The 16,876-nt window shown below is 43.3% G+C and overlaps 1 protein-coding gene across 1 annotated transcript in view; it reads left to right on the top strand.

Annotated features, from left to right (window-relative positions):
• Nucleotides 1-7,449: 7,449 nt before the first annotated feature.
• Nucleotides 7,450-16,876, top strand: part of LOC124798888 (irregular chiasm C-roughest protein) — a 397,241-nt gene continuing 387,814 nt past the window's right edge. The window contains exons 1-2 of the mRNA XM_047262420.1: nt 7,450-7,516; nt 7,893-8,093. Of these exons, the coding sequence (XP_047118376.1) occupies nt 7,450-7,516; nt 7,893-8,093 (268 nt within the window). The remainder of the gene's footprint in view (nt 7,517-7,892; nt 8,094-16,876) is intronic.

Genomic DNA, 16,876 nt, shown 5'->3' on the forward strand with positions numbered 1-16,876 from the left:
GACGTCCATTGCTTCGTCTACCATTGACGCAGAACCACAGACGTCTCAGTCGCCAATGGTATGATGACAGACGGATGTGGACGGCAGAATGGAATGACGTTGTCTTTACTGACGAGGCACGCTTCTGTCTGCAGCACCACGATGGTCGGATTCGAGTGTGGAGACAACGTGGAGAGAGGATGCTGGACAGCTGCATTATGCACCACCACACTGGTCTTGCACCGGGTATTATGGTATGGGGCGGTATTGGATATTACTCTCGCACGCCTCTAGTACGCATTGCCGGTACTTTAAATAGCCGGCACTACATATCTGAGGTGCTGGAGCCAGTTGTCCTTCCTTACCTTCAGGGCTCGGCCACAGCCATATTTCAACAGGATAATGCGCGACCACACGTGGCACGCATTGTCCAAAGGTTCTTCGTCAATAACCAGATTGAAGTGCTTCCCTGGCCGGCTCGCTCTCCGGATCTTTCGCCGATAGAAAACATGTGGTCCATGGTTGCTCAACGAGTGACCCAGATTACATCCCCAGCTGCCACACCAGATGATCTTTGGCAGCGTGTGGAAGCTGCTTGGGCTGCCCCAAGAACACATCCAACGTCTCTTTGACTCAATGCCGAGACGTGTGGCTGCGGTGATCTCCAACAATGGCGGCTACTCTGTCTACTGATTCTGGCAGGAACCACATGTCACAGACGTCTGTAAACGTAATCATTTGATACTTGGTCAACATGTTATCTACAAAATAAATTTTGTTGTGCTAGCTCTTGTCTTTCTTGGTGTTGCATTTACGGTGGCCAGCAGTATATATATATATATATATATATATATATATATATATATATATATAAAGGCACACACACACACACACACACACACACCAATACTCACTCACACACACACACACAAACACAGATACACACACACACACATATATATATTTATATATATATATATATATATATATATATATATATATATATATGGTTTGATTATACGGCAGCTTTGCTGCGAGGCCTCGGTTATATGTACTGACATTTTAAAAATGTTTCATATACTCTGTAATTGTCGTATACACTACTTAATAGAATCATCCATTCAGACACTTTGTAACTGATAAAATCAACAATGTATCTCACTGTTCGCCACTATCGAGCTAAACTCCATAAAGTTCTTCTTATAGACTTGCCTTGATACTTCATCTGCTGCTTTTTGTTGAGGATGCCAGAAATACTATCAGCGTGTGTGTTAGAGTGTTATCTATCGTACCGTAGAGCCTCTGGAAGGATTTGCGTCACGTATGTGGCTCGAATAATGCGCCAGGCGGCCCCCCAGCGAAGGACGCGCACTAATAACAGCTTTGGCGGGCTTTGTGTGCACTGAGATGAAATTATACTCTTCTGACGGCCTCTGGATGGGCAGTAATTATTAGGCGCACCACGGCTCAGCTCAGTTCGGCGCCACGCCACGTTCCGCGCGGCTGGGCACACTTCGCCGCTGTTCGGCACAGAACAACCCAGCTGAACAGAATGGGCCACCTACCTCACCCCCACCCTCTGTAATCGCAGGCCGGCCGGCGGCCAGACCACGCCTCACAGCAGAATTAGCCGAGATAGCAGATGTGTTACATCGACTTACGTCTACATTAAAGGTTGGATAGCGTGAGTGCAAAAACAGTTCACTCAGAACTTTAGCCAATCAAAGGATACATATAGGAAGACCAACATACATTGATTGTAACAAAATGAAAAGCCTACAGGCGACTTTATGAGCTTAATTGTTGTGTAGCTACATACAAATACTCAATAAAAATTTTGATTCAAAACAAAAAGATAATCACTTGCGTGGAAGCATGTAGCTCCAGAGATTCTGCGTAGTATGGTTACCACAAGTCAGATAGCTTGCCGGATGTATGTGACATCAGATGTCTTCGCACAGGACACGCAACTCCCGTGAACTAAAGGGGCCGATGGTTTGTGAGTGCAGAGCTGGCTCCTGATAGGGCTGACACGTCCCTCCGGTTTCATATCAGTTATGTTTGGTGACCAAGGCATCAACGTAAGTTCAGTACAATGCTCTACAAGCCCCTGTAGCTAGGTTCTCGACTTGTCAAACCGGGAATTATATCGCTGCCGAGGAAAATAGTGACCGCGGACGGATTTAGGTGGTCCGGAGTAGCGTTCGTGCAGTCCACAGCTATTATGCAATCTTTGGACATACTACAGATACCGTGGGAGCCAAGGTGAATTTCCTCCATAGCATAATACTGTCCTCACTCGCAAGCGTCCGGTGCATGTTTCGAGCAGCCATTCTTCTGATTGACGCTCTATCCGGACACGATCATCGATCTGGTGTAATAAGAAACGTGCGTTTGGGATCCCTATCAGGTCGGATTGAAGGAGGACATAGAAATTCAGAGGCGGGCTGCTAGTTTTGTTACTGGTAGGTTTCATCATCACGCGAGTGTTACGGAAATGCTTCAGGAACTCGGGTTCTAGAGGAAAGGAGGCGTTCTTTTCGTCAATCGCTACTGAGGAAATTTAGAGAACCAGCATTTGAGGCTGACTGCAGTACAATTGTACTGCCGCCCACTCACATTTCGCGGAAAGACCGCAAAGATAAGATAAGAGACATTAGGGCTCGTACAGAGGCACATAGGCTGTCATTTTTCCCTCGTTCTGTTTTGGAGTGGAACAGGGAGAGAAGATGATAGTTGTGGTACGAGGTACCCTCCGCCACGCACCGTATGGTGGTTTGCTGATTATTTATGTACATGTAGATGTAGATCTCATTAGACTAGGCGAGACGTTTTAATTGGTCCAAATTTCATTCTCGGTGATGCCGTAACTGTCGATGTCTTAGGGTCAATATGGGAACAAGTTGCTGCTGTCCGCCTTGGAGCCTAATGTTGGAGGATGAGCACTTGAGGGTGTGTTCCAGAACACTTATGTCTCAACCAGCATTTTACTCTGTCGTCAGATCTGCTACGAGTCGACGCCTATCCTGCTCTGCAATGCGGGAAAACCTCCGATCTCTTGTCGCTTATTCGTGGTTTCACCACCATTCAACCAAATTTCACAGACGCCCACAAGAACAGCACGAGAGCAGCTGACCAGCTGGCTGTAGCCATCATGTTCGTTCCCATTCAGCGGTCTATGACTATCCGACCCTCCTTTGGTAAAGTCCCTTATATCAGCAGCCCGTATAGGCGCTATAATGATTATCCGTTCGCCTTTGCACCATTTATAGACTTTCACTATCGTATCACGTGCACGAAACGCCCCAGGCCAAATTCGAAATCGAGGTGGCAATGGCCATAATGTTCCGGCTCGTTACTGTACCGTTGGAGGCAAAGACATTGGAACACGTAATATTTCTTAAACACTCAGGACTTTTTGTAACTGAAAAGGGATGCTGGGTAGGGAGAGATAAGAATAACTATGGATAAAACAGTTTTTGTAAAGGTAAAACGATTTTCGACAACAAAAGAATTTCGATTTCTCGTTCTTTACATTTGCATTGAATTTCAACAATTTACCTTCCAATGTTCTACCTCATCTGTCAGAATATGGTCCCCATGCGACTTTATCTTTATCAACCGGTATTTTAACGGACTCACAAAAGTTACCAAGACCTTTCATATCTGCTGCAAGACATTAAAAAGAGTAAACGGAGTCTTCAAACTTAACAGTATTGTAACTAACGAGATTCTCAGCTGCATTTAGACCAAAAAATTGCTTTCTGTCGTCAAAGATGTTCACTATGGCTCCAACTGGAAGTCTGTTGTCAGATTTTGATATCAAACTGAAGTAAATGTAATATTTAGAGACAAATCGCTAAGCTCTTAGACAGGAAAAAAAATCTTCTGTCTCAGAGATAACGACAAACTAACGTTGTAGTGCTCCTTTGCGGTGATAGGAAATTATATCGGGGTCACCTATGATTCGTTAGCAGGTGCGCTATTTTGAAACTGTAAGAAAGAGTGATTTCCAGTGTGCCGCAGGGGAGTGTCGTAGGACCGTTGCTATTCACAATGCGTATAAATGACCTTGTGGATAACATCGGAAGTTCACTGAGGCTTTTTGCGGATAATGCTGTAGTACATCGAGAGGTTGTAACAATGGGAAATTGTACTGAAATGCAGGAGGATCTGCAACGAATTGACGGATGGTGCAGGGAATTGCAATTGAATCTCAATGTAGACAAGTGTAATGTGCTGCGAATACAAAGAAAGAAAGATCCTTTATCATTTAGCTACGTTATAGCAGGTCAGACTCTGAAAGCAGTTAATTCCATAAATTATCTGGGGGCAGGCATTAGGTGTAATTTAAAAAGGAATGACCATATAAAATTAATCGTCGGTAAAGCAGATGCCAGACTAAGATTCATTGGAAGAATCCTAAGGAAATGCAGTCCGAAAACAAAGGGAGCAGGTTACAGTAAACTTGTTCGCCCACTGCTTGAATACTGCTTACCGGTGTGGGATCCGTACCAGATAGGGTTGATAGAAGAGATAGAGAAGATCCAACGGAGAGTAGCGGGATTCGTTACAGGATCATTTAATAATCGCGAAAGCGTTACGGAGATGACAGATAAACTCCAATGGAAGACTCTGCAAGAGAGAAGCTCAGTAGCTCGGTACGGGTTTTTGTTGAAGTTTCGAGAACATACCTTCAACGAGGAGTCAAGCAGTATGTTGCTCTCTTCTACGTATATTTCTCGAAGAGACCATGAGGAGAAAATCAGAGAGATTAGAGCCCACACAGAGGCATACCGGCGATCTTTCTTTCCATGAACAATGTGAGACTGGAATAGAAGGGAAAACCGGTAGAGATACTTAATGTACTTTCCGCCACACACCGTCAGGTGGCTTACGAAGTATGGATGTAGATGTAGATATCACTTCTTCGTGGCGCATCTCCATAAGAAGAGCCCAGTTCCACGCTTTGCTGAGAGGATAGACGGTATTAATGGTAATACATATTCTGATTTATCCGGCTTTCTTGAAGACAAAATCCAAACACTATGAAGCTTTGGAAGGAGTTCTTCTCTGCGAAGCAAATATTTCATATATTCTTAAGGTTGTGTTTCTCCGTTCTTGACTTTTTCACATTTATGTGCTAGTGGTATTCCGTCTTGCGCTGAGAAACGGTTTGAATAATCTTCGACAACTACTACCGTATTATTACGGAATCTCATCAAATGCTGGGTCCAAGGCTACTCTTCAAATGATGTTACCCGATTGATTCTTTAACAGTTTCTAGCCACCACATTCAGAACATCTATCGGGTCGTGCAACAGCAGTGACGTTACAGGACTGTTGTTAAAAACAGAGAACAGTGGAGGAATCAGCAGAAATGACATTCTGAGAAAATAACAACTTGATATGAGTGGCTGCAATAGATAACAAATTAATCCGAATAAAGAACCATAACGGCGCTGGCTTCGAATTATTTTGCTACAAACATATTTACACACAAAGTTTGAGTCTATAATAGTAGTTACTATCTCTCGACTGTGGACGTACTGGGATAATGGGTACACAAAAATTGATATTTTCGGGAGAGTGTGCGATGTAAACAATATTCCAGACAGACAACGTTTTGCCTTGGTGCTTAATTTGCCACAAACAGAAATATTGCAACAAAATAGTAAGTTATTTAAATTAGATTTGTATCGAGATTTAGAAACTTCTACATGCATTTTTTTTTCAAAACAGAACTTTGACCTAAATATTATTGCCCAAAAAAGGCGCATGGGTGCTACGAAAATACTGTAACGTTGATCCTGTGCCTGGATAAAATGATTGTGTTTTTCCCTGTTACATGTTAACTGTCTTAAAAATTCTTTTTTGGTACAAAGCACAAAAAAATCACATTTTACAATCGAAAATCCCTGGCTCATACTCGGCCAGTGAGCAAAACAGTCATGTCGTACATCATTCACTGTCACAGGGGCTGCAGTCATCTCTTCTTCTGGGCTTGTTATCTATCAAATAAATGCAATTTTAGTTGCACTAGTAAAACAGTGCCATAAAATTGAAGAAAACCCCTACACCGTTAACTGATGATAACACAGCTTTTGCACGATATCTGCTAAAGGTGCACACTATACAGAAACGTTCCATCACAGACAAAAAAGTGTCGCCATATATGAGGGCTTAAACGCTGCTTGCAAGCACCATAGCCCATTCAAGAACGAAACTTGAAATATTTTTCATGAAACAGGGAACAATTTTAACGCTGCTTGAGAGAAACCTTCTCAAATAAAGTGTAATAACCGATAAAAAGACATCAGAAATAGTTAATATATAAAAGCAGTTTATAATGAGAACAAATTGTCTTCCGCGTCTATTAATTATTAGGTAAAGTATTTTCTGGAAAGTTAAAGGAAAACACTGATATTTACTTAATTATTTTTTGTAATCTACTTGAACATATATTAGTGATTAATTCCTATGTATTTATGATTATAAAATAAATATCACTTTACTCTTAAGTTAGACAGAAAGCAGAAAAGAGTTAACTCTTACCCGCACTGGTGGAGAGAGCAGGAGTTGGCACCAGAATTTCTTAAGCAGTGGTCATAGAAATATCGCCCCTATGCCTTCATTATCCATGAAGTCTTCATTCTGTTATCTTTGACATTTGTCAATCTCTATTCAGTCATCATAAAAACCGTATACCCACCACGTCCAAATGCATTCTCTTGCGACATCGATTTTCTATGGAGCTATGAGCAACTTCTTTTACCTGTTGCTGCTCGCGTGTTGAAAAGGAAAATGGTATGTAGGCTTAAAGACGAATGCTATAATTCAAACTGGAGTGCCTGGTTTAGTAAAACCTGTTAAATAAGTAGTAGCGTATTATTCTTTTGGTCCAAAAACAAAAGCTTTCTTACCTCACTATGAAATAACAACTGAGGTGCTACAGCAAACGTCTGGTGTTTATCTCGTTACGTACTACAGCAATGGCTGGGTAATCTGTTCTTACGAAATTCAAAAAGCACAGGAAAAATTAAACTTGGTTCTCTTAGATGATGCATTCTCTTGACTGAACGGGCCTTACAATAAAGGTAAAACACACATTCCATTGTTGTTCTCTTGCTGCTCTGTCATTTTACACAATCTCAGATAACCACTTTGGCTAATTTCATAATTTTTGTCTGAGGTTTTGTCACCGTTTCAGCAATTCTTTCAGTTTTCAGAATCATTGCAAGTGGTTAGTATCTGTAGGTAAAGTCTGTAGCGCACACCATTGATAATGCTATCCGCCTGACTCCCAGCAGAGTGCAGCCCTTCTATCCGGCGCGGCACTAGTCGGAGGTCGGAGTCGGGAGGGAGGGGGTGGGGGGTTGCGAGCCATGGGCCCAGACTTCCGGTACCCATTCTACGAGCGGACTGACCTGTGCAACTGAATTAATTTCAGACACATTCATTACATGTGAAATGGGTGGGGGCACTTTGCTCGTGGGTCACTGGAGTCCAGCAAAATGGAACAGCGCGCAGCCAACAAGTGAGTCAAAAAACGAATCACGAGCACCGTGTCTTACGGCACAGACGCCTCGTAGACACCGTACATCAACCTCAAAGTAGCCCGATCAAACTTTTTTGGCCGCCGCAAGTGAGCGAGCCGCGAAGAAAAAAAATAACACATGAAATCACGACGCGGTAAAATAAACCGCAGCGAAATGGCAAAACACGTACATAGTGTAAGTGCTAGACTCGTGGGCTATTTGAAATGGCTCTCCAGTCGAAACCATTACAGCCAAAGAAATATTTATGCGAGTTCGCGACTTTTGACTAGAATATCATTTTTGTTAAAATTATCTTAGATATGAGAAAGGTAGCGTCAATTTCTAGTCACTGATGCACACCTGTTCTCTACACAGATACTGAATTTGTCCTCAAGATTCATTCATCAAATGTGTCTGATGCAGAGTTATTTGTGGTGTCGGTGCTGAGATATTCCTCGTCTGCATCGACATTAAATCTACTCATCATATCGCCTGCAATGGCTGGGGATTTAGCTCTCAGTACCTCACCTGGGAACAATGAAATTCAGAGACATAAATGTGAAGCCAAGAAAGCGTGTATTCTGTACCAACTGACTCGAGGTACTCTCCCGTTACATACCACGTCTGCGCTGTTCAGGTACAGCCACGCATCGGTGGGAAGAGGACTGCCTGGAAATGACAGACAATAACTTGCGGTTGGCAAAACTAGCTGCTCAGCCATGGCGTGCTTCCTTCGGGTCACTTGCTTTTAGTTAGGGCACTGTATGATGGCATGCGGGTCCCTGTTCCGGAGAGAAAACACGTCAACGTAAGCTGTTTGTGTCGAAAGATGAGTGTTCAAAACAAATAACATAAACAAACAAATTTTTTCCTTTGTTCAACTGTTAACGCATTAGACAACATCAAGTGTCAAATGTGTATAAATATACAGTATACATGCAAAAAATATTAGTTCATAAAAGTTAAAACTGCAATAAATTACAACAAATTTCCATTGAAACAAAATATTTAGGTTAAATCAATAAGAACAAAGCATCTTGCATTGATAATGTTAAAGAAATTGCGGTACACTCTCCCAATAATCACTACAATGGGGTCACATTTTCACATTCGTAAAATTCATTAACAGAGTAAAAAGGATTAGTCGACAAACAACGTTCATTCTGCGCTTAGATAAGTCGAATGGAGCGTCCACCCATTCTAGAGGCAGTTTGTTGAACATTTTCATAGCCACCACTCCTTACCCGTTCAGTGATGTCTATAGGAAGATACATCAATATATCTATTATTTCTAGTGCCCAGAGAGTGAAAATCCTGTCAAAGTTGATACCCTGGTAAGTAATGGTGTAAATGTGCAACGTAAAACGAAGTAATAGAGACAAATACACATGGGACCTTTAAGTTAACAATCGAATTTGAAACACACAAACACACACTCACACACACACACACACACACACACACACACACACACACACACACACACACACAAAACCGTTAAAATTTAATGTGATTAATGTTCTGTAGCTTTCCACAGTCGCAATACACCGATGTTACGATGTGTAGATTATAAAAGTGTTGTCGGTGGTAGCCATGTTTGAATGTCAACCTGGAAATGATCCTCACAAAATGTCATCCTTTAAGTAGGCAAGATGAGCTGCTTTTTTGAGCCCACTTTTCAACATGGCGTTAGGCCTTCGGTAGATGCAGGTGGATTTGTTTGTACAAGGTGTCCTTGCGCAATCCTCGGTCTCCGACCCCTTGTTCTATTGGTTTTTTTGCTATGTCTCTAACTGAAGTTATCAGATTATTAGCGTTGCTGGTTCATCCCACTTTCCTTGTGATTGAACACCAAACTGAATTATCCATTTAGCCCCTGTTGTAGAGTTCAGTTATGATTGCAAGAGCACATTTAGCATACACGACGTTTAAAATATTACGTTCTTCATGATAGGGCACTTTGAGTCAAAGTGGTGGAGAGTGACTAGAATTTTGAACGACATTATATTTTTAAGCGTTTTCAGTTTCGGCTGTTTTAATGACAGCAAGGGCGCTAGTAACGTAACCATCGAGCGGCCTGTGTGTATATTTTTAAACGTGTCGTAAAATACCTTAAATTGCATTTCTGTTGTGGTGAAAGGGGGAATTATTTATGTGTCTCTGAATGATCATCTTGCTGTGTTTTAAGTTTCATTGAAATAAGTCTGCCGGCTGGTGTAGCCGAGCGGTTCTAGGCGCTTCAGTCTGGAACCGCGCGACCACTACGGTCGCAGGCTCGAATCCTGCCTCGGGCATGGATGTGTTTGATGTCTTTAGGTTGGTTAAGGTAGTTCTTAGTTCTAGGGGACTGATGACCTCAGATGTTAAGTACCATAGTGCTACAGATTGGTCGTCGGCGGAGTCCGTCTTCCACTAAATACAATGCAATATTCGTCTGTAAGCTTAAGGTACATTTAATAGTTCTAGATACTAATCAGAATGATCAAAGACCTCACCATATCAGTTGATTTAGGACGTTGATTGGAATTTCATGGTCTACTCGTTGTACTTTAACAATATCCACTGATCAGCCAGGATATTATGACCACGTACTTAATAGCTGGTATGTCCAACTTTGCCACGGAAAACAGCAGCACCGCTGAGACCTTGGAAGATAGTTGGAGGGAGTTGGCACTACAATGCAAGCACAAGTCACGTAACTCCCGTAAATCCCGGGGAGGGGAGCAATGAGCTCTGACACGACGTTCGATCACATCCCAGATCGGGTTCAGATATGGCGGATTAGGGGGCAAGCACTTCAATTGGAACTCGCCACTGTGTTCGTCTAATCACTCCATCACACTCCTGACCTCGTGACATGGCACATTATCTTGTTGAAAAGTGCCACTACCGTCGGGAGACACTATCATCATGAAGGGGTGTACGTGGTCTGCGCGGGCGCTGATAACCTCGTTGTTGTGCGCCCTAAAACACTAATCATCATCATCATCATCATCAACGTGGTCTGCAACCAGTGTACGATACTCCTTGGCCGCCATGGTGCCTTGCACGAGCTTCACTGGATCTATTGATGCCCAAGCGAATGTTTCCTAGAGCATAACGGAGCCGATACCAGCCTTTCTCCGTCCCACAGCAAAGATGTCAGGGAGCTGTTCACTTGGAAGACGACGGGATCGTCTCCTCACATCTTCATGATGATCGGGATTAATCACACCATGCAACGCTCTGTTAGGGACATTTCACACACATTTGAACATTTGAACGCCCTGCCACTGCGCCTATATCAAGTGCCGATGGGTGTGTGCCCATTTGAGTCGTTGTTGCCTATGACTTGGTGTTAACATTGTCACATACATGGGTCGTCGGCGGTGGAGGCCCATCGTTAGGCGTGTTCGGTCCACTGTGTGTTGAGAAGCACTTGCACTCTTCCCAGCGTAAAAGTATAATGTTAGATCCGCCACAGTTCGCCGCCTGTCCTGTTTTACCAGTCTGCCCAGCCTGCGCCGTCCGACACCTTTAAGGGGAGCCGGAGGTGCCTATGCTGCCCATGTTAAAATCACAAAGTTTGAGGAACATTTATGAATAAACTACCAAATAGAAAAATTTGAATTTTTTTTACGTATAGAGTGGTTAAGTTTTTCAGTTATGACAGAGGGATTTTGGAGTATCTTTTCTAGTTTCCTTCCAATTATTTTTTTTATTAATGACCCAAATTTTTTACTAATAATTGCTTTATAATTAAACTGAAATGAAACTACTGAACATATTACCAAATGGCTGTGTTACAATGTAAGTGTGACCACTAGGAGTGCTGCATAAAAATTTCATCTCTCTAGCTTGAGTCGATTTTGAGAAAATGTTCCTTATATTCAAAAAATTCTAATTTACGGGAAATGGCTATCAAAGTTTCTCAATACATTCCTGCACTATTGGATGGATTATCAGGGTCATCTTCTTCATCCTCCAAAAGCTTCCTCTTCTGTCTTCTTTTCTGGCCTGTTGTTCCATCATACGTCATATGTCTTTCTCTTCTTTCTGCTCCTCTTATCCTTTCTCTGTCAATATTTCTTATTGCTCGTACAGTGTTCACCCCAGCTGTATATCCTAATGCCTTCAGAACTTCACACTTCACACTGTTCCCTTGGTTGTAGGTTGCTATTGCATCATAAATGCCACAGTGCAGTGTTTTTATGCTTACAAACACCCTTTTAGGAATCACTTTCCAAATCAAATTGTTTACGCTCTCATTAGGATTCTGCGTCTTTCCGTGTAGACATTTGTGTAACAATTCTGGCTGTGGTAAGTCATGAAAAATTGGTTTTATTGTTCCATCCTGATTCTTGTACATACTGCATATTACCCGCTTTACACAAGAAGTATAATACTACCAACAACAGGCGCAACACTGAACTAATTCGAAACGGTAAACAGCAAAGAGACGATGTTCCGCGCTCTTATTCATTGTAGTATCGCAACTTGGCATTAGTGTTAATTTTCTTTTCCCTACGTTCTTCCTCTTCTTATATACACGATTACTAAAACGTGGCGCCGTAACCAGAACAAAAGTGTACGACAATATTAAATGGAGCAAGATGTTCGAAATTCTGAGGAAAATAGGAGTAAGGAAATACGGGTAATATTTGTCACACAAAACAATGTAGCCAACCCTTGCACACTCGCTGTATGCGTAACATAAGGCGGTGTATGCGTAACAGGCCGTGAAAATCCCAAGCAGTTCGCCAGGAAGTCTCGAGAGGGTGTTAGATGCGTTCAGCGGCCGCCCATTTCCTCTGCAGGCGTGGGGGAAAATGGTAATAACTCCAATTCTAGGGCGAGTAGAACAATAATTCAAACTTTACATTAAAGAGGAATGTTCCAATTAATTTTAGGTAGCAAAAAAAATCGTAATTTTTTGGATTTGACCACCTCCGGCTCCCCTTAATGACGGGTGGCCGGCCAACACCACGACGTCTGGACGTGGTTTCCTTTTAGTTCCCCCACGTGTTGAAGACACTCACCACAGCACTCCTGGAGCACCCGGCAAGTGATGCAGTTCCCGAAACGCTCGTGCCGAGCCTCCGGGCCATCACAATCTGCCCTCGGTCAAACTCAGATAGACCACGCACCGTCCCCATTCTACACACGGACTGCACGCTCACTGATACTAAATGCACCGTGTGTCTGACTAGCAACCATTCCTCGCCAAGTTGACGCTGCTATCGACTGGACGGGTCTATATTCATTGGAGGCCGGTGGTAATAATGTTCTGGCTGATCATTGTACGTTCTATAGCAGTACAATTTCATATGCCCAGATAATAAATAAAAATCTGTCCACATTAAAGAACTGAATGTAGCATCGCGTAATAAATTTCACAGCACATAAAATGTCACTGCACATAAATACAGCCTCTGCTTAACAGGTATTCATTAAAGTCTAACTATAATTATGTAACGGATGTAACGACGTAATTGAATTGTGATATTGCAGGATATATGTGTGTGTGTGTGTGTGTGTGTGTGTGTGTGTGTGTGTGTGTGTGTGTGCGTGTGTTCGAGGGGCGCTAAGTGGCGAAGTTATCAGCTTCCATGTGAAATCAGTAGAAACGAATACTATTAAAAAAGGATAAAATGCAAGGAAAGAGAGAAACCTGAGAGAAACTCCCACAGTGGTAACATCGGTACCCGTCAGGTCACCGAATTTAAGCGCTGTCGTACTGGGCTAGCACTTGGTTGGGTGACCATCCGGTCTGCCGAACGCTGTTGGCAAGCATGGTGTACTCAGCCCTTGTGAGGCAAACTGAGGAGCTACTTGTTTGAGAAGTAGCGCCTCCTGACTCAGAAACTGACATACGTCCGGGAGAGCGGTGTGCTGACCGCATGCTCCTCCATATCCGTATCCAGTGACGCCTGTGGGCTGAGGATGACTCGGCGACCGGTCGGTACCGTTGGACCTTCATGGCCGGTTCGGGAGGAGTTCTTGTTTTTAGTATTAGTTATTCATCGTTATTAAAGGCTTACGGCTGATATTTAATTTGGCAGTAATATTCATGAGAGAGTAACATGCGAGAGGGGAAAAACAAATACAGTAGTAGATTCGAGTTTATCTGGATGACTGCCCACTCTGGGCAGACGCAGACTCACCACCGCGCGCAGTCACAACTCCGCGACGACAGCGGAGCGGCCCGGCTGTTATTAGGGCCAGATAGTGGGGGCGTGGCAGACGTCTGCAAGGCGGCAGGGCACTCATTACGGTCAGGCTGTTATTATTAGATGGTCGACGGTGAAACGTACACCTATGTACACTCTGCAATTAGCGGCCGCCTGAGTTACACGGGGGCAGAGCCGGCGCGCTTCGCAGCCAGCTGGCGGGCGGGCAGATAGCGCCTTGATTAATGAGCGGCCGCAATCGTCCAATGAAACGCCACATTTCACCGGGCCCTCGCACTGGCCGCATTTTATCTCCTTGTAATAGCAGCTTCTCGGTTTTTACCTTCGCGCTCGCCGGCTGCCGCAGTGATAACATTTAATTTCCTGAGCCTCTGCTTCTGTTTTTGGCTGTCGTGTCGTACGTCACACGGACGCGCCCACTTATTTCGTTCCTGTCGCCGCTCCCAGATCTCACGAATCAAATACTGATGTGTTCCATATTCTGCCTAGCAGTTTGCAGCCAAGACGAAAAATGAAGCAATTAAAGGAGAGTGAGCGTGAACTGCAATGGGTAGCGAGGGAAATAGATTCAACATCTACATTCACGGTTTGATCAAAAGTATCCGGACATCCATTAGTCAACATTATTTTGTTTTGTGACCACCCCTCGTCTGTATGATGGCCTACACTATCCTAGTGATACTTTATGAGATGTTTGCAAGTCTAAGGGGGAATGGCAGCTCGACATTCTAACTCCCCCTAGCTTATGCCATTGAATTGAGGTCGGAACTCTGAGCAGGCTAGTACATTGCTGGGCCTCATTGCCTACAAACCGTTGCGTCACATATGTTGCTTTATGAGAGGGTGCACATTCATGCTGATAAAAACATCATCCCTCCCGCACTGTTCCTCTGCTGTACTCAGCAGACAATGCTGTAAAATTTGTTCATATCCTTCTGAACATAGCGTTTTCTTAGAGAAATAAGAGTATCACGCCCTAACCACGAAAATCACCCCCATACCATAGTACCATCTCCTACGTACATCACTGTTGGCACGACCCATGTCGGCATCTAATGTTCATCATGCGTTCGCCGGACCCAAACCTTTCCATAGGAATGCTAAATGATACACCGTATAATATCTTTTGCCTTATGCCAAGGATGATGCAAAATGTTCGAAATTTATGTATGTTTGCAAGTGGGGATATTCAGCCTCCAAATAATTGTTAAAATTCATAGTAAAACCTTCAGTTGTCATTTACTTTTCAGTGTTCGCTACCAGGTTCAGATAATGACCATCATCAGGCTTACCCGTCATAAGCGGCAGGAAAGTCAAACCATAATTTGAACAAAAGAAATTCGCTCCTTTAAGCCCACCGTAGTAAGTAAAAGAATTACTCACAGTTATAAATGTGTGGGATAATTTTCGTCAAGAAGCAAGCCCACATGGACAGCTTTTGTTCAGATTATGGTATAACTTTCCTGCCCTTTACGCCAGCTAATATTGATAATGGTCATTGACGGAAACTAGTAGCGAACTGTGCAAAACAAATGTTACCTGAAGATTTCACCATGAATTTTAACGATGTTCAGAATTCTCACGAAGCATTTGGGAGGACGACGGTTCAATCCCGTCTCCAGCCATCCTGATTTAGGTTTTCCATGATTTCCCTAAATCGTTTCCGGCAAATGCCTGGATGGTTCCTTTGAAAGGGCACGGCCGATTTCCTTCCCAATCCCTCCCTAACCCGAGCTTGCGTTCCGTCTCTAAAGACCTCGTTGTCGACGGGACGTTAAACACTAACCACCACCACCAATTCTCACGCAAACAAGTGTGAGGTGTTTGGAAACACGGATAGTACACAATATCTACAGAAAACAAGCGGGTGAAATACCAAATGAAGCTCAGATTCCCCGTATTGGAAAGGTTATAAAACAAGGATGCACTGTTTCGTACCCAAATTCAACCTAAACATCGGAAAAGTAATGACGGAATTAAAAGGAAGTTTTTGAAATGGTGTTAAAATTGAGTGTACAAGATTATCAATGTTAACATTCTCTGATGCCACTGCTATCCTCAGTGAACGTAAGGAAGAACTGCACGAGCTGCTGAACGAGCACACATTGTGAATTGAGAGTAAACCCGAAAAAAGGTGACTAATGAGGGGTGTCAATATTTGGGACTATGAAGTGCACGTACAAGAAGGAGTTCTGCAGCCTGCGAAACAACACATGAGTATTGAATCAAGGAGGACATAAAAAGGTTGTCGAAAAATTCAGTGGAGTGATAAGATAAAAGGTGGTGAGCAACGTACGTAAACACTGATAAGAAGAAGATACAGGATTGTGGGACTAGTGAGATGGGATCAAGGGGTAACTCCCATGGTACTTGACGGAGTAACAGACGGTGAAAACTGTAGAACGATGGGTGCCTGTAGGACGATGGGTGTCAGCCCAAATTGCAGATGAAGAGGCTGGATAAATAAAGAAATTTAGAGACACGTCGCACCAAACCTGTCAGCTGACTGACGTCGGGAAAAACTTAAAAAATTAATAAATTAGCGTCAGTAGCGGTATGGAGGGGCGTGTGGTCAGAATACCGCTCTTCCTGCCATTGTTAGCTTTTCATGCCTTTGACTCGCTACTTCTAAATTACGTTGCTCCTCAGCTGGCCCTTCGAAACTGAAAGACCCCCTATCAATCCTCCTACTATGGGAGAGAACAGTGGCTCTATCGTGTGTTAAACGAGGAAACTTCGCTCAGCTATGGAGGTGGGACAGCTAGGGTCTATAAATGATTTTATGCTGATGTCGTCCTTTATTTGCAGCAAAACCGATGGCTACCTTCATATCATTTTGGTTGAACACTTACCTGTGAAAGGGAAAGGTCCTTGGTTCAAGTGCCGGTTCGGCACATAGTTTTAATCTGCCAGGAAGTTTCGTATGACCGCACAATCCGTTGCAGAGTAAAAAAAAAAATAAATCATTCAGCAAATCTGGTAGTATCAAACGTAGCCGTAACATGAGGAAGAATTTTCTGAGACTATATTCCAAGTCGCGCGGGATTAAGCGAGCGGTCTGAGGCGCTGCAGTCATGGACTGTGCGGCTGGTCCCGGTGGAGGTTCGATTCCTCTCTCAGGCATGGGTGTGTGTGTGTTTGTCCTTAGGATAATTTAGGTTAAGTAGTGTGTAAGCTTAGGGACTGATG

Source organism: Schistocerca piceifrons, chromosome 5 (assembly GCF_021461385.2).
Source record: "Schistocerca piceifrons isolate TAMUIC-IGC-003096 chromosome 5, iqSchPice1.1, whole genome shotgun sequence".
Classification (NCBI taxonomy): domain Eukaryota; kingdom Metazoa; phylum Arthropoda; class Insecta; order Orthoptera; family Acrididae; genus Schistocerca; species Schistocerca piceifrons.